This window comes from Amblyraja radiata, chromosome 7, assembly GCF_010909765.2.
Source record: "Amblyraja radiata isolate CabotCenter1 chromosome 7, sAmbRad1.1.pri, whole genome shotgun sequence".
Lineage (NCBI taxonomy): Eukaryota > Metazoa > Chordata > Chondrichthyes > Rajiformes > Rajidae > Amblyraja > Amblyraja radiata.
The window spans coordinates 56,149,460-56,166,092 of NC_045962.1; the positions used below are offsets into that span (position 1 = coordinate 56,149,460).

General features: G+C 41.1%; 1 protein-coding gene across 1 annotated transcript in view; it reads right to left on the reverse strand.

Moving 5' to 3' along the window:
• Positions 1–16,633, reverse strand: part of cfap221 (cilia and flagella associated protein 221) — a 128,217-nt gene that overhangs the window by 86,778 nt on the left and 24,806 nt on the right. The window contains exons 4-8 of the mRNA XM_033024602.1: positions 9,680–9,766; positions 8,094–8,189; positions 7,249–7,349; positions 5,806–5,909; positions 4,665–4,824 (exon numbers count right to left, since the gene is read on the reverse strand). Coding sequence (XP_032880493.1) covers positions 4,665–4,824; positions 5,806–5,909; positions 7,249–7,349; positions 8,094–8,189; positions 9,680–9,766 — 548 coding nt within the window. The remainder of the gene's footprint in view (positions 1–4,664; positions 4,825–5,805; positions 5,910–7,248; positions 7,350–8,093; positions 8,190–9,679; positions 9,767–16,633) is intronic.

A 16,633-nucleotide genomic window follows, 5' to 3' on the forward strand; every position in this document is an offset into this window, starting at 1 on the left:
AGTAGTGCCTTTCAACTTCAAGCCAAAGCAACCAAGTCACCATTTGCAGTAAGTAGTGCCTTTCAACTTCAAGCCAAAGCAACCAAGCCACCATTTGCAGTAAGTAGTGCCTTTCAACTTCAAGCCAAAGCAACCAAGCCACCATTTGCAATAAGTAGTCCCTTTCAACTTTATGCCACCATATGCAGTAAGTAGTGCCTTTCAATTTCAAGACACACCCAAGCCAAGCCAACCAGGGAGGGGGGGGAGGAGGAGGAGGAGGAGGAGGAGGAGGGGGAGGGGGAGGGGGGAGGGGGAGGGGGAGGAAGGGGAGGGGGAGGGGCTTTCTGGAGCGCTAGTATGAACTATTTTAGAACCAATAGTCTTTTTTTTTGCAAGCTTTAGAACCAATAGACATTTTTTTGCAAGCTTTAGAACCAATAGACATTTTTTTGCAAGTTTTAGAACCAATAGACTTTTTTTGCAAGCTTTAGAACCAATAGACTTTTTTTGCAAGCTTTAGAAACAATAGACTTTTTATTTTGCAAGCTTTAGAACCAATAGACTTTTTTTGCAAGCTTTAGAACCAATAGACATTTTTTGCAAGCTTTAGAACCAATAGACACATTCTGCAAGCATTTTAGAACCACTAAGGGCACTTACATTTGAGTAGACATGTGTTCAGTGTTATTCACAGCTCAGAGAAACGTGACCCTCTGCCTTCCTCCATCTTGAAGAGACTGTGTGGCACACCACTTCCTGGTTATATAGTCCCTCCCCCTGCCGCCAGCGGGGGCAGCAGAGAGAATGGGGAATTTTGTAAAAACATTAATATCTCTATCATTTTTAATCGACGGGAAAAATCCTCGGCACACATGCGGCGGAGGGGGGCTCTGAGCAAGGTGGCCAAAAATGACGGCCGTAGGTGGTGGCGTTCTCTCAGAAATCGCAGCACAGATGGCCAAAACCGGTCAAGAACATACTTTTAGTAAGATAGATTATGATTATGATAATATACACACTAAACAGCAAAATATATGTAGCCTGTCTTCTCCACTTGCTTCTGCAGTTGAGTTGGATAGGCTAGTGACTACTATTAACTTGTGGAGTTCTTATCACTCTGCCCTACTTGCACTGGCAAATATTTAACCAAACTATTATCCAGTCCTTTTGTGAAATGGCTCCAATAATTCCTTTAAGGATAGTAAATATCCATTGAGCTGCTTAGAAATCCATTGTACACTTAATAATCCAATTGTACCTCTTGCACCTATTTTCAGATGCATCAATTGAAAGGGAAACAGTTACGGTAATAAATAATGTAACTTCAAGTGGATTATTTTGGACAATGTATGTGGGTTGGTATGTTCCACATCAAAATACGCCCCCTCCATAATGAGGTAAGCTACGTCCATAATGAACCCAAACCACGCATCAGAAATTGCCATTAACCTTATTGAATATGAAAATAAGGGACCTAATGCCAATTTGAAACCCCGTTGAAAAACCAATTTCAGTTTTCTTAAGAATGCAGCAGACAAATTTGCACTATTGTAGTGAATTCTGGAGGTTTCCACACAAGTTATTTCAGGAAAGCTGTTCTCTGGTCTGCATCACAACTATGGGCTGATGCCAACCACTGTTAGCTAGTCTTGTTTTTGTCAACTTATTCTTCATGAAGATAGACACAAAGTCATGCACTACATATTGTTCAATGTATGGATTAAAATCCTTTGTACAGCAAACAAGATCAGACTCAATAAAAATTAAATTGTTCCCTCTTGACAAATTTTACTGAATGATTGTTAAATTAATAGCACATGCCTTGTAATGTGTTAATATGATAAATTCAGTGGTAAATTAAATATTTAGGTGCAAACAGAAGGTAAACAAATCAAAAGAGGAAAAAGAGGCAAAAGGAAAATAATAAAACCTTCGCTCCATAGATGCTGCTGCACCCGCTGAGTTTCTCCAGCACTTTTGTCTACCCTCGATTTTCCAGCATCTGCAGTTCCTACTTAAACAAATAATCATTCCAACCAGAGGAATGTAACACCAATGCCTAGCAAATCCAGTTGTGCAATATAAGTGATCCCACACATATTTGGAAAGGTTTACTTCATATCCTGTTCAAGCTGGAAATTAGAATAGGCACTTCCAAACTTGATTCACTCTTACAGATTATCATTCCCCATCACGATTCCAGCCCATGCCAATATCATCATGCTTATTACAGATCAATTACAAAGTGGTAAACTTTAGATTAGAAAGTTGTGACATAAGAATTGCTGAATACTGTAATTTAAGTGCCCCTGCTGTTGCATTATTTTTTTAATTTGTCCTACAACAATACTAATGCATTAACAATTTTGTTGCTATCACCCCATAGTACAGATTCAAACACTGATATCTTCAGGTCACAGATATCGTAATCGTTGGCACCAACACTGTCATTACTCACGGTGCAAGGTCATATTGACTCACTCTATGACATAAGGATCCTTTCACCACTGTCGGATGTCATCCCCAGCTCGGTTACTTTCTCCCACTCTGTTTCCCAACTTCTCCCCCACTCTGTTTCCCAACTTCTCCCCAACCCAAAACTCATTGATTTCCCGATTGTCAGGACAGACTTTGTGGCTGGCTTTAATGCTTTTTATAAGGAAATAAACAACAATTTCCTAAAGCAGCTTTTGGTGCCTCCAATTTGGCATTTGGGCAAAATGCTGGACCCTTTAGCACACTAAAGATGGGTTGATCCAGTTTCTTGGCACACTGCTATAATAGTTAATTTTGAAGGAGAGAGTGACTGTCAGTAATTAACACATCACTTTACTAAGACTGCGTCATCCTGAAATAACATTATGTTATTGTCTCTGACGAGTTTAGACAATAGACAATAGGTGCAGGAGTAGGCCATTCGGCCCTTCGAGCCAGCACCGCTCGTCATATTCAGCATATTACATCATATTCAGCAAGCAAATATGTTGCCATTTGTTGAAAGAGAATTTCAATAACGATTTATTATTATAATTACATATGCGATAGTGAAACTACACCTAGAGTATTATGTTGAATTTTGGGCTCTTAACCTAAAAAAATTCTGCTATTGGGGAAATCCAGTGAAGATCCATAAGACTATTTTCACCATTCTGGGATGGTGGGAAACTCATATGAGGGATTGAGGTCTTTGGCTATTGTTCACTGTTAGAACTCACATTTAGAAGGATGAGAGGTGACATAGAAACTTTGAAAACATTTAGATAGCTTGACAGTGTATGTGCAGGAATGATATTTTACCACTATAATATCTAGTAGCAAGGGCCATGGTCTCAAAAGAAATGGTGGGCCATTAACAACTGAAGTAAGGAATAATATCTTCACTTAAAATAAGATGAATCTTTGGAATTCCCTACTCCAGAGGGCTGTGGAGGGTCAATCAAGTTAATGAAATCACTTTAAATGTATTTTTGCCTCCTGATGACTTGCTGATGATATTTGCTGCAGAATGACAGTTTTAAACAACCTGCTTCTGACTGTTTTTTGGGTTCCCCATTTGGGTAATTAGCTATGTTTTACTCTGCTAAGGCACCTTGGTGGTGTTATTAGATTGGGGGATAGTGTCAGAATAGGAAATCCTGTGTGATTCCCGAAGCTATAGAACTTTAAGCCTACAAACACACTTGAATGCCTGGATGCTTCGAAACACACATTCACGTATACAATTACATTCTATACCAGTGGGCAGCCACTTCTAGTGTTGAAAGTTAACAGTATTGCTCAACATTTTTGTAAAGTCCATCAAAAGTATTGCTAAATTTTGTATCCAAGGAAATACAACTTTTGTGAAGTAAGGAAACAAAGTACTGGAGAAACTCAGTGGGTCAGGCAGCAACTCTACCCAAAATATGGGTAGGTGACATTTCGGGTCGGGACCCTTATTCGGACTGATTGTAGGGATGGGGGTGGAAAGATTGAAGCTCTTTTCAGGATAAAATAAGGAGAGGCAGGATAAAATAAGCAGGTAACAGGTTGACACAGGCAAGAGTGTGGTTTTCCACAGGCAGACTGGACGTAGGTGTTCAGCGAAACGGAGACCAAATGTAGACTGGGAGATCATTTCGCTGAACACCTTCGCTCAATTCACCTGAACCTACCATTCTTCTTCCCATTCCCACACTGACCTTTCTGTTTAAGACCTTTCTGTCCTAGGTCTGTGAGGCTAAGTGCAAATTGGAGGAACAGCATCTCATATTTCACTTGGGCAGCTTACAGCGCAGTGGTACGAATATTAATTTCACTAACTTCAAGTAACTCCGGCATTCCCTCTCTCCCTATCAATCCCCCACCCATGTTGCATCAGCTTCTCATTTTCACTCAACAAACAGCTAACAATGGCCTGTTTCCTTTATCATCATTACTTTTTAGCGTATCTTTCATTCATTGTTCACTATCTCTCTACATCATCGTCTATTTCTCTCGTTTCCCTTTCCCGTGACTTTCAGTCTGAAGAAGGGTCTCAACCCGAAACATCACCAATTCCTTCTCTCCAGAGATGCTGCCTATTAAAGATTTTCTTAAATCAGCAGATTTTTATATTCCAGTCCGTTTATGTTTCTTTGTTATTGAAAATCTTCATGAAAGAATAAACAATCCAATTTTTCATTTCATAATCTATGACTTACATAAATTTAATCCCTGGAGAGTAATTTCCAACGATAATACATTTGTAGGGTTTTGTGTTAAACTCTGAAACGATGAGCTGCACCTCAATTTGAGCCATAGCACGGTTAGTAGGTGTGTAAGTGACAACAAGGTCAATTTGTTCATCAGCTGGTATTATTCCTGTGTGAAGAAAACCATGCACTTACATTTATAAAATGGAACAATAATCAACAGGTGCATTATTCCTTATTATCAAAAAGCAGTCCACATTTGGATACAACATTTGGAATTTCCTGTGGTCCTCTCCATATTGGCTCCCATAATCTTGGGTAGATGCATTACGAAGCATTGTTGCTAAATGTCTCAATGTTACAATGGTCGCTTGGGGGACACATCAGAAAATTCCCAGTTAAATCACAGATATCCATTGTCTCGGACCTGAAATGTTGCCTGTCTATTTTCTGCCCAGATGCTGCCTAACCTCCAGGACTTTATGTTGCGTTCAAGATTCCAGAATTTGTAGGTCCTTGTCCCTCTATTAGAATTTGTTGAAAGGTATGCAAGTGGTGTGATACAATTTGGTCACTGTGTGTAATTCAATAAAATATATTAAATCATTTTATATGACTGGTATCTCAGTAATTAATTAATGGTTACATGCAGATTTTTCATTCAAGCTAGTGTTCACTTGAGCTGAGCTCCACACCCAATCCATCACCAGATAACTTCTGTTCTATTACCTATTTCTGATCCTAAATGCTGCCAACATTGACACCTTTGCCTTAGATATCTCCAAGCTTGACATGTTAGTTTTTGTGCTCAAACCTACAAAGAGACTAACTTATTTTAAAATCTAATAATCAAATCTTTATTCATTATCTGATTTCAAATAATGATGAAAATATTCATAAAAATGAAGTTAAAATTCTCTATTTTGTTGCCTACAAAATAAATCTCCGTCTAAGGTTTCAACAATAATTATAATTATAATTTCCAGCCAGAATAAAATAGATAAACATTGAGTTTATTATAAATATCATGTTTCACTATAGTTAGGGTTGGGTGGGGGGGAGGTAGGTGGTGAAGAAGAATGGTGGGTTGGAGCATTTGGTCCAACAGTGATTACTATCTTAAATGTTGCAATTTAAACGTGCATCATACCTGATGTAGGCTGAATTTTGAATGCAGGATGCATTTGTGGACAACTCAGCTGAAATTCAAAATCAACTGGGCAGCTACATCGCAAAGGAATTATGATATCTTTGCTGTAAAATTTGGGAAAATAATATTAGTATGATTTGTGAAATGTGTATGCAAACAGATGAATCACTTCATTTGCTTGAAAGAAAGATTTTTCTGAACTATAAAGAGAATTCAAAATAATCCAGTAGCTCCCAGCTAATCTTGTAGTAAGAAAAAACATGAAAACATAGTATGTAATAATTATAGAGCACAGTGGTGTAAGTTGCATTTTTGTTTCTCTTTTAAATAATAAATTAGATTATAAGAACAAAAGACAAACATTTTGGAAAGACAATGGGTCTCTGGATGCTTGTCTTCAACAAGTTTCCACAAACAGTCACATCTTTATCTCCTTTTTCAGCACCTTGAAGCAGGCACGGAAATCGCTATCAAAACATGGGGGGGGACCGGGGGACTGGGTGGACACAATTTCTTGGTGGCAGCGCGCGCATGCGCACACTCACACACACACGCGAGGCTTCGGAGGCTTCAGCTGTGGGCCCAGTGGAGACCCACTGTCAAATAAACTTAAGCGAGAGAGGTGGTGGAGCGAGCACTCGGTGCTGGTGTTCGGTCTGCTCAGCAGCAAGGGCGAGATCAACAAGGCGCTAGTGAGGCGAAAAAGAGACCGTACAGACAGCGCCCGGAGACAGGATCTAAACCCGTGCCCATGTAGCTGTGAGGCAGCAGCAACGCGCAGGCCGAGTGGCCTCTCTCTCTCCGTGTACCTGCCAGCAGCGACGGTGACCCGGTCCCGGTTCCCTCAGCTCATCGGGTGCCGACTCCACGCTGTACCGAATCAGCCTTGAGTCAAGCGGCGCGCTGGGCTGGCAGAGAGAGCGAGATGCATGCGAGGCTTCGGCCGTGGGCTTGAATCGGCCCGTTCACGGGGCCTTTCATCGGCCAGCGGAGGCTTCACCATCGGGAGCCTTGATCGTCTCGATGCAGCAGTTTGATTTTAACCCTCGACGGGCGCTGAAAGGCCCCACGAATGGGCCGATTTAGCCCTTAGAAAGCGGCTGATAAAGTCCGGATGACAAAACATGGGGTAGATTGTCCCCCACCTCTCAAAGAATGGGTGGTCCCCCCTGTACCCCCCAGGATTTCCGCCCCTGCCTTGAAGAAACTATGCAATTAAATACCTCAACTGGATCTCATTTAATTATTTTCCTTTCATACAGCCAAACTCAGCTACAAAATCATAAAATTGTGTAAGTCACAAACATTAAGTCACAGCCACATGGTAAGCAATCAAGGTAACAACAACTATCACCTGAAATTGACTATAAAAGCAGAAATATTTGGTCAATTATAAAGAAAAAGTATAGATCTTTAATAAAAAAGGCAATTATATTATCTTACCTTTGCCCAAGACTGACTTCAATTATACTCAAGTAAGTAGGAAAATCCACTATATTTGCAACAGGATATGCATGCACAGGAACAAGTAGTGTTTCATCTTCCTAGGGAAAAAAAGCAATTCAAAAGTTAAAAATTAAAATGAGGAAATTAAAATGTAATCTGAAAATATTGGCAACCAAACATTTCTTGAAGAGAATTTTGAACATTTCATTCCCATCACTTATTCTTCTAAACTCTAGAGAATACGGGCCTGATATTCTCATTGTCTCCTCAAACAGGTTCTGGGTCAGAAGAAGTGCAGATAATACTTCATTATGTATTTGAGTGCAGGAAAAATACTGAAAGGGACTTAGGTACCTGATGCATTAAACAACATGAATTATTCTTGTTATTCAAGTTTTTGCAAATTTCTTAAAATTTTAAATATTTTTAGTAAGCTCTTTTTTTGTTGTTGTTTTTGAATAGTCTTGAAACATTAAGAAATATTCGTCCTGGGAAATTTACACAGCGAAGTCTGTATGTTTTTCCCTTATGTCATAACGAAAATGTACTACTAAATGTTGATTACAAAGTCTGTCCCAATACAAGTTTAAAGTCATAAATACAAATAGTTACATAAAGGATGCCTTTAATAGTTTAAGCTGAAGCTATACAAAACATTTCATCACTTGTACCCACAACCCTGTTTTGATGCATAGGCAATGATGTAAGGAGACAGTCCAAGAGTCATATAAGTAAGAATAAGTTAATATGTAGACTAAACTTAAATTATCAATAAATGTAAGTTGGTATCGGAGAATAGCAAACATCTAGTGCCATTATTGAGAAATAATTTAAAGACTCACCTTGCAATGAATGCGAATACTGTCATAATAATATCGCCATTCATTAGGACAGAAATCAACTGTAACAATAAATGACATTCCAGGGACCAAATGATTCTGTATGATAGATTACAACATTAGTTATTTCCTTAAAAATAACATACACATTGCAAACATGATGTATGGTTGAACTCCAATAATCCAGCACTCATAAGAGTATGGTGATGCTGGACAAGGAGACTTTCCAGCCATTTAGATATTATCCCTGTTGATATACACTAATTAATACACTATTAATTCAATTATTTTTGTATATTCACAGGGTAGTTTTGATTTAAGTTTATTACTGTCACATGTAGTCTTAAGGCTAATTATTACTGTCACATGTAGGTATAGTCTTAGGGCTAAGGGGAAAAATGCGGAAAGGGGTACTGATTTTGGATGATCAGCCATGATCATAATGAATGGCGGTGCTGGCTCGAAGGGCCAAATGGCCTACTCCTGCACCTATCTTCTATGTTTCTATGGTCAAAAGCTTTGTTTTGCATGCCTTCCCATCAAACCAGTTAATATTATACGTAAATACAAGCAAGCCAAACTCAAGTACAAGAGAAGGGTCTCAACACAAAACATTACCTAGCCATGTTCTCCAGAGACGCTAACTAACTCACTAAGTTACTCCAGCACTTTGTGCTTTATTTTTCCAAGTACATGTACAACAGGTAGAGCAGAAGATGCAGAGTACAGAAGTTAATTCTCATCATTGTAGCAGCACCAGTTTCATAGACCAATGTCCATAATGGGGTGGAGGTGAATTGGACAGTAGACCAGCCAACGGAAGGACTGTTCAGAAGCCTGATAACGGAATACAATAAACTTTCTAGAAAACCTGGTGAATTTAAAGGGAGCAGATGAAACATAGTACCATTGAGTTTAAAGGGAGCATGGAGAATAGGTGCACTGAACCATCATGAGATCTGAACAATCAGATACTGGATTATTAACTGTTAACTGTTTGAAACATTAACTGTTTCTCTTCCCACAGATGCTACCTAACCTGCTGAATGTTTGCAATATTTTCCATTCGTCTCAATGATGTTCACTTTTAAAACATTTCACAAATGTCCAACTTTAAATGAAACCACCCTCTTCATAATTTAATCAATTTTACGTTAAACCTCCTCACTTATTGAAAAAAGTTCTAATGATCGCATCAAACACTTTGAATTACATTTGCTCCTCATATTCCAGCAGCTATTACCAGCACCTCAAGTACCTCAAATCCACCAGATGCATGATGGTGTGTAATTAGTAAATAAGGTTGCTCAATAATTTATTGCTGGATTGTGTTTCAAGGACAACCATAGTTGGATTTCATCATTTTGTCAAAGGTTAAAAGTATATAAATATAAAGGAAAATAGACTGGCCATGGAAGTAACAAAAATGGTTATTACAATGATAAAGGGAAAATCAATCATTTATCTCATAAGAGGAGGTCACTGAAAGGAAGAAAATAAATCTTACTTTAACTCTTCTCTGCCTGATTCACAAAAAGATTGAATAAACTTGCCATTGAATAATAACAATAGATTAAAGGGATACTTACCTTTTTGGTATATTTAATTTGGAAATATTTTGTCTGAGGAGTTAGAATGTGAATGTTTGTCGTTGCTGAAGAAATATTTAGCAATTTCTGTAAAGAAACAAATAATTCAAAGTTTATGCATTGAATTTGAATAATTATTTCTAAACGTGATACCGTATGACATATTTGCTTTAGTTTTCAGTAACTGAATGTTTTATTTCAGTCTAAAACAAAAAAAAATTGCATTAGAGGAATCATTTACAAATACTAGAAGCAACTATTATTTGTAAATACATTTATCAAAGGCATTGTGTTTGGGTTATAACAATGGCAAAATTGGTAGCTTTTATCTCTAATCGGGCTGCAAATTTCCCAACCAATTTGGAGACTACAGATCCATATCTAAATTTGGAAGTCCAGAGGTTAATAATGATGAAAATAAGCTTTTCCTTTGGATGCATGGGTGACATCTTCATTCATGGGCATTATAAGAAGTTGTTGAATTAACATAAATTTCAGATTGTAATGCAGTATTCTTGCTGTAAAAGTCCTTGAAAATATGTTTCCTTATTAGGACTTCTCTAAGACAGAGCAGCCGGTAAATATTATCTGTGTATGAGCTTTAAAATATTTTTTTAATTGATATGTTGCTACTACAGCATTATTAGAACTTTAAATCATCGACCATTATATAATTCAGTAAATAACTTTACATTTTTTTTAATCTAATCTTTAATTCATGTTTTCTCTACACCATTTAATTCTTATCAACATGATTTAAAGAGTTAATCAACTAATTTCATGGGATAGCAAACAATGGCTGGGAACTTTTGACATAGGAAAGGCCATGGGCCCAGACAACTTCCTTACAACAGTGCTAAAGGCTCCGTTCACAATCTTGAGCACCAAAACAAACTGCTAAAGGAACTTTTCATGTCAGGCAATATCTAACGCTACCTAACTCGTCTGCCAACCAACTGCTGTTCACCTGGATCCACCATTCGCTAGTTCTTGCCCAACATCTTCCCTCCACCTCTTTCTACTAGCTCTCTCTCCTCTACTTCAATCCTGATCCAACCTGTCCACTTCCTTCCACAGATGCTGCCTGACCCGTTGAGATCCCCCAGCAGTTCATTTTTTGATCAGGGAATATTTTCCGGTATTCATTGTCCAAAAAATACAGGACAAACCCAGTCCAAGTTATTATTATAAAGTGCTGAAGTGACCCACTTAATTACTCCAGCACTTTGTGTCTTTTTTTGTAACCCAGCATCTGCAGTTCCTTGTTTCTCCAGTTTATCATTGCTCCATTAATCTGTTTTCAATCAAAAGCTAAGCGATGGAATGTGCATTTGACACTGGTATCAAGTACTACTACAATTCTATTCAATGATGCTTGGTTTGGATTTCCAGATCTCAGTACAGCCTTGTCCAAAGAGAGCAATTCTAGGGGTGAGGTAAAAATGACTATGTTTGTATTTGATTGTGTATGGCATAAAACAAAGTACTAATAAGACTGAAATCTATTGGAATAAATGGGTAAAAACTCTTCACTGGCTGGAGTCCCATTTCACAAAAATGAACATAGTTGTGCTTGTTGGAGGTCAATCATCTCAGTTCCATGATAGAAGTAATTTAGGCACAAAGTTTTCAGCTGCTTTGTTTCATCACTGGGACTGATATGATGATTTGATGAAGCGCAATTCCATTTAAAATCCCTTAGATATCCAAAGACGTCCAGGAATGTAGGTTAATTGGCTTGGTAAATGTGTAGGATAGTGTTAATATGCGGGGATCGCTGATCGGCGTGGGCCCGGTGGGCCGAAAGGGCCTGTTTCCGCGCTGTATCTCTAAACTAAACTAAACTAAGCGAAAGAAATGGAACAACTGATGCCCTCATGCAGCAACACTGGATATATCTCAGATATCTCTATAATTATAAAACTCTGATCTTGGATGTGGATGTATTTATTAGTGTATTTGTTCATCTGTGATGCATTATTTCCCTAGTTATTTATGAAAATGTTCAAAAAATTCAAATAACTTGATAAATAAACGAGATGGTCTAGCTGATGACATCACAATGGCTCTGTTCCACCCTCACCCCCCCCTGGGTCTGGATTGAAGCCGCTGAACATGCAGTAATTTGGTTGGGCTTCCGAGGCCTCCCGAGGTCCCACGAAGCCCCGAGCGCTCCCGAGGCCCACCCGCAGTCGGCCCCTCCCGCTCAGTGTCCGCGCCGCCCGCTCGCCGAGTTCATATCCGCCCTCTCCCTCTCTCTCCCCCCCATCCCCCCTCCTCTCCCCCTCTCCCCTTCTCTCCTCCCTCCCATCCCCCATTCCTCCCCCCTACCCCTCCTCTCCCCCACTCCCCCCTCCTTTCTCATATTCCCCTCTCTCCCCATCCCCCTCTCTCCCCCCTCTCCCTCCCTTCCCCCTCTAACCCCCCTCTCCACCTCCCTCCCCCTCCTGCTCCCCCCCTCTTCACCTTCTCCCCCTTCCCCCCTCTCCTCTCCCTTCCCCTCCTCCTTTCCCCCCTCTCCACCCCCTCTCCCTCTCTCTCTATTTCTCTGCTCCACTCTCTCTGCCCCTGCCCTTCTGTCTCTGCCCCCTCTCTCTCTAACCCCCCTCCCTCTCTAGACGCACCTGTGAGGCGGGGGCTATGCGTCAGTGGATAGGGCAGGGATGGGGTTAAAGGAGCCAATGAATAATATGAATATAATATCAAGGGTGGTGGTTAGTGTGTGGGGTTGGGGTGGTTAGTGTGTGTGTATGACGCTGCAGGCTGCAACCCCCCCCCCCCCCCTTGGTCTAGTATCAGATAAAGTGACAACAACCATGCTTTATATTATATTGTTTATATTTAAAATTTAAAGTCCTTTAAAATTTTTGATCAATTGCAGTCGCCAGAAAAATTGATAGTGGAAATTCAGCAATGACCATCATCAAAACGATAGAGTCTAATCACTCACCTGGGTAATCAACAGCACTATCACCGAACCTCCTATTGTTCATATCACAATGCTCAAGTTGATGGAAAAAAATTACTTAAATACTAAAGCTACAAAAGCAGGACGTAGGTATCTCGAAAGGAGTGATTTCACCTCCTTTTTCATCTGCAAGGCCAAACAATAATACTTGATGAAATCTAATTGCCAAATAAACATAGTTCCAACAAAGTTTGATGAAGGTTTGATAACAGACAACTCAAGACAGCCTGTTTGGTGAGCACACATCCAGCTTCCTAAATATTTAACTTTCTTTTCTACCAGTGCAGGAATGTGACCTTTCAGCCCACCTCGTTCACCGTGATACCGATATCCACCTGAGCTAGTCCTATTTGCTATTTGCTTCTACCACCTCCTCTGGCATGCTTGTTTGTCACCCTCTGTGTGTAAAACCTGCCCCTCAGATCTTTTTAAATTTCCCCCCATTCAATTTAAACCCGTGTCCTCTAGTTTAGATTCCCCTTCCTTGGGTAAAAGACTGATTATCTATCCTGTCTATGCCTCTCTTCATTTTATGAACATACATATGTTCAGACTCCTATGGTCCAGTGAGAATACATTTAGCCTATCCAATCTCTCCGTCTAACTACAATCCCCTATTCCAGATAACATCATTGCAAATCTCCTCTCTGCTCTCACTATTGCTATCACATTTTTTGTCTGCAAAATGCACTGCTGTTAACTGGCAAAGTTTCTTCAAAAGCACTTGTTAATTCTGTGACTTCTACCAGGTAGAAGAGTAATGGGCCTGTCTCACTTAGGCGATTTTTTTGGCGACTGCCTGTGACTGTCATAGTCGTAGCAGGTCGCCAAAAAAATGGCGACTGGACCCCCCCTACGACATTGTCTACAACAACCTACCTCCTAGTCGACGTCAAGCTATGACAAGCTACCAGCAACCGGCGACCCATTAGGACGGCCACCTACGACCACACCTACGACAACCTATGTCAACCCGCAACAAGCTACAATAAGGTAAGACAATTCAGTCGCCGATACCTGTCGCAGGTTGACGTAGGTTGACGTATGGAATTCACGCAAGTCAGCACTGGTGACAACCTATGTCATCCTGGCGACAACCTAAGTCATCCTGGCGACAGCATCTACGTCAAGACCACGGGCCTTGACTGCCGCCGAAAAGTTTTAAACATTTCAAAATCCAGCGGCAACCAGAAAAAGGGTACGACTCATACAGGTGGCACCCCGGCAACTAAAAATTCATCTAAGTGAGACAGGCCCATAAGGCTAATAGATTTGCGGGAACCCTATTGCTTGTAAGTTCCCTTCCTTGTTGCACACTATCCTGACTTGAAAATTGTCTTTCATTCATCAAAGGATAATCTATATCATAAAAATTGAAAATAGGTGCAGGAGTACGGCATTCGGCCCTTTGTGCCAGCACCGCCATTATTCAATGTGAACATGAATGATCATCCACAATCAGTACCCTGTTTCTGCCTTCTCCCACTATTCCTTGATTACGCTGACCCTAAGAGCTCTATTTAACTCTCATTTGAATGCATACAGTGAATCAACCTCCACTGCCTTTCAGATAATAATCTGCCTACTTGTTCTTGCCACCAAAATGAATATCCTCACATAAATCCACATTATACTGCATCTGCCATGCATCTGCCCCACTCACCCAACCTATCCAAATCCCCCTGCATCCTCATAGCATCCTCTTCACAGTTCACTGTGCTACCCAGCTTTGTGTCATCTTCAAATTTGCTAATGTTACTTTTAATTCCTTCATCTAAATCATTAATATATATTGTAAATAGCTGCTGTCCCAGCACCGAGCCTTGGGGCACCCCGCTAGTCACTGCCTGCCATTCTGAAAGGGACCCGTTAATCCCTACTCTTTATTTCCTGTCTGCCAACCAATTTTCTATCCATGTCAATACCCTATCCTCAATACCATGTGCTCTAATTTTGCCCACTAATCTCCTGTGTGGGACCTTATCAAAGGCTTTCTGAAAGTCCAGGTACACTACATCCACTGGCTCTCCCTTATCCATTGTTACATCCTCAAAAAATTCGAGAAGATTAGTCAAACAAGATTGCCCCTTCATCAATCCTTGCTGACTTGGTCCAATCCTGTCACTGCTATCCAAATGCGCCACTATTACATCTTTGACTCCTTTCTTAAAAAGTGGGATAACATTAGCTATACTCCAATCCACAGGAACTGACCCAGAATCTATAGAACAGTGGAAAACAATCACCAATGCATCCACGATTTCCAGAGCCACCTCCTTGAGTACCCTGGGATGTAGACCATCAGGCCCTGGGGATTTATCAGCCTTCAGTCCCATCAGGCTACCCCAACACCATTTCCTGACTAATGTGAATTCCCTTAACCCTAGATCCTCTGTCCCCTAGTACTTCTGGGAGATAGGTTCTGTCTTCACTAAGGAAGACACAAACAAAGTACCTGTTCAACTCGTCTGACATTTCCTTGTTCCCCATAATAAATTCATCTGTTTCTGTCATCAATTGACCCTCATTTGTCTTAAGTAATCTTTTCTTCTTCACATACCTTAAGAAGCTTTTGCTATCCTTCTTTATATTCTTGGCTAGCTTACCTTCGTACTTCATCTTTTCTCCCCATATTGCCTTTTTAGTTACCTTCTATTGTTCTTTAAAAGTTTCCCAAGCCTCTGATTTGACGCTCATCTTTGCTATGTTATACATCTTCTCTTTTAGTTTACGATACGATACGATACGATACAATTTATTTGTCATTTGGACCCCTTGAGGTCCAAACGAAATGACGTTTCTGCAGCCATACATTACAAACAAATAGACCCAAGACACAACATAATTTACATAAACATCCATCACATTGCTGTGATGGAAGGCCAAAAAAACTTATCTCTCCACTGCACTCTCCCCCCCGATGTCAGAGTCAAAGTCAAAGCCCCCGGCGGGCGATGGCGAATTGTCCCGCGGCCATTAAAGCCACGCCGGGTGATGCAAGGTCGCACACCGGGTTCTTGGTGTTAGAGCCCCCGGCATGCGCTCGCAGAGTCCCGCAGCCATTCCAAGCCACGCGGGGCGATGATGTAAGGCCCCGCTCCAGGAGCTCTTCAACCCCGCAACTCGGGCGGGAGAAGTCGCCGTTGCGGGAGCCCTGAAAAGCGGTCTCCCTCCAGGGACCCGCGGGCTCCCGGTGCCGCCGTCCGCCAGACCCGCAGTTGCAGCCTCCGAATATCCGGGGGTCGGGCCGCAGCAGCGCTCCACCACCGCTCCACCCGCTCTGGACTCGGCCAGCTCCGCGACGGTGAGGTGAGTAGTCGGCACTAGAGCCCCCGGTCTTCCTGTTGGAGGCCGCTCCTCGTTGCAGCCCCAACGACAACGGAGACCCGACAAATAAAAGGTCGGGTCTCCCGTGCAGGGAGAGATTTAAAAGTTACCCCCTCCCTCCCACCCCACCCCCACCCCCCCACACACATACCCCAACAAAAAATAACAAAAACTACATAAAAACATAGACATAAAATAATAAAAACGCAGACGGACTGCAGAGGCCGCTGCTGACGAGAGTCGCGCAGCCCACCGGACAGTTTTATACTGTCCTTGACTTCCCTTGTCAGCCGCAGTAACCTCTTAATTCCCTTAGAATCCTTCTACCTCTTTGGAATGAAATGATCCTGCATCTTCTGGATTATTCCCAGAAATTCCTGCCATTGCTGTGCCACCATCATTTTCTGCTAGGGTCCCTTTCCAGTCAACTTTAGCCAGCTCCTCCCTCATGCCTCCATAATCCCCTTTGTCCAACTGCAATACTGACACTTCTGATTTTCCCCTCTCCCTCTCAAATTGCAGATTAAAATGTATTATATTATGGTCACTACCTCCTAATGGTTCCTTTACCTTGAGTTCCCTTATCACATCTGGTTCATTACATGACACTAAATCCAGAATTGCCTTCTCCCTGATAGGCTCCAGTATAAGCTGCTCTA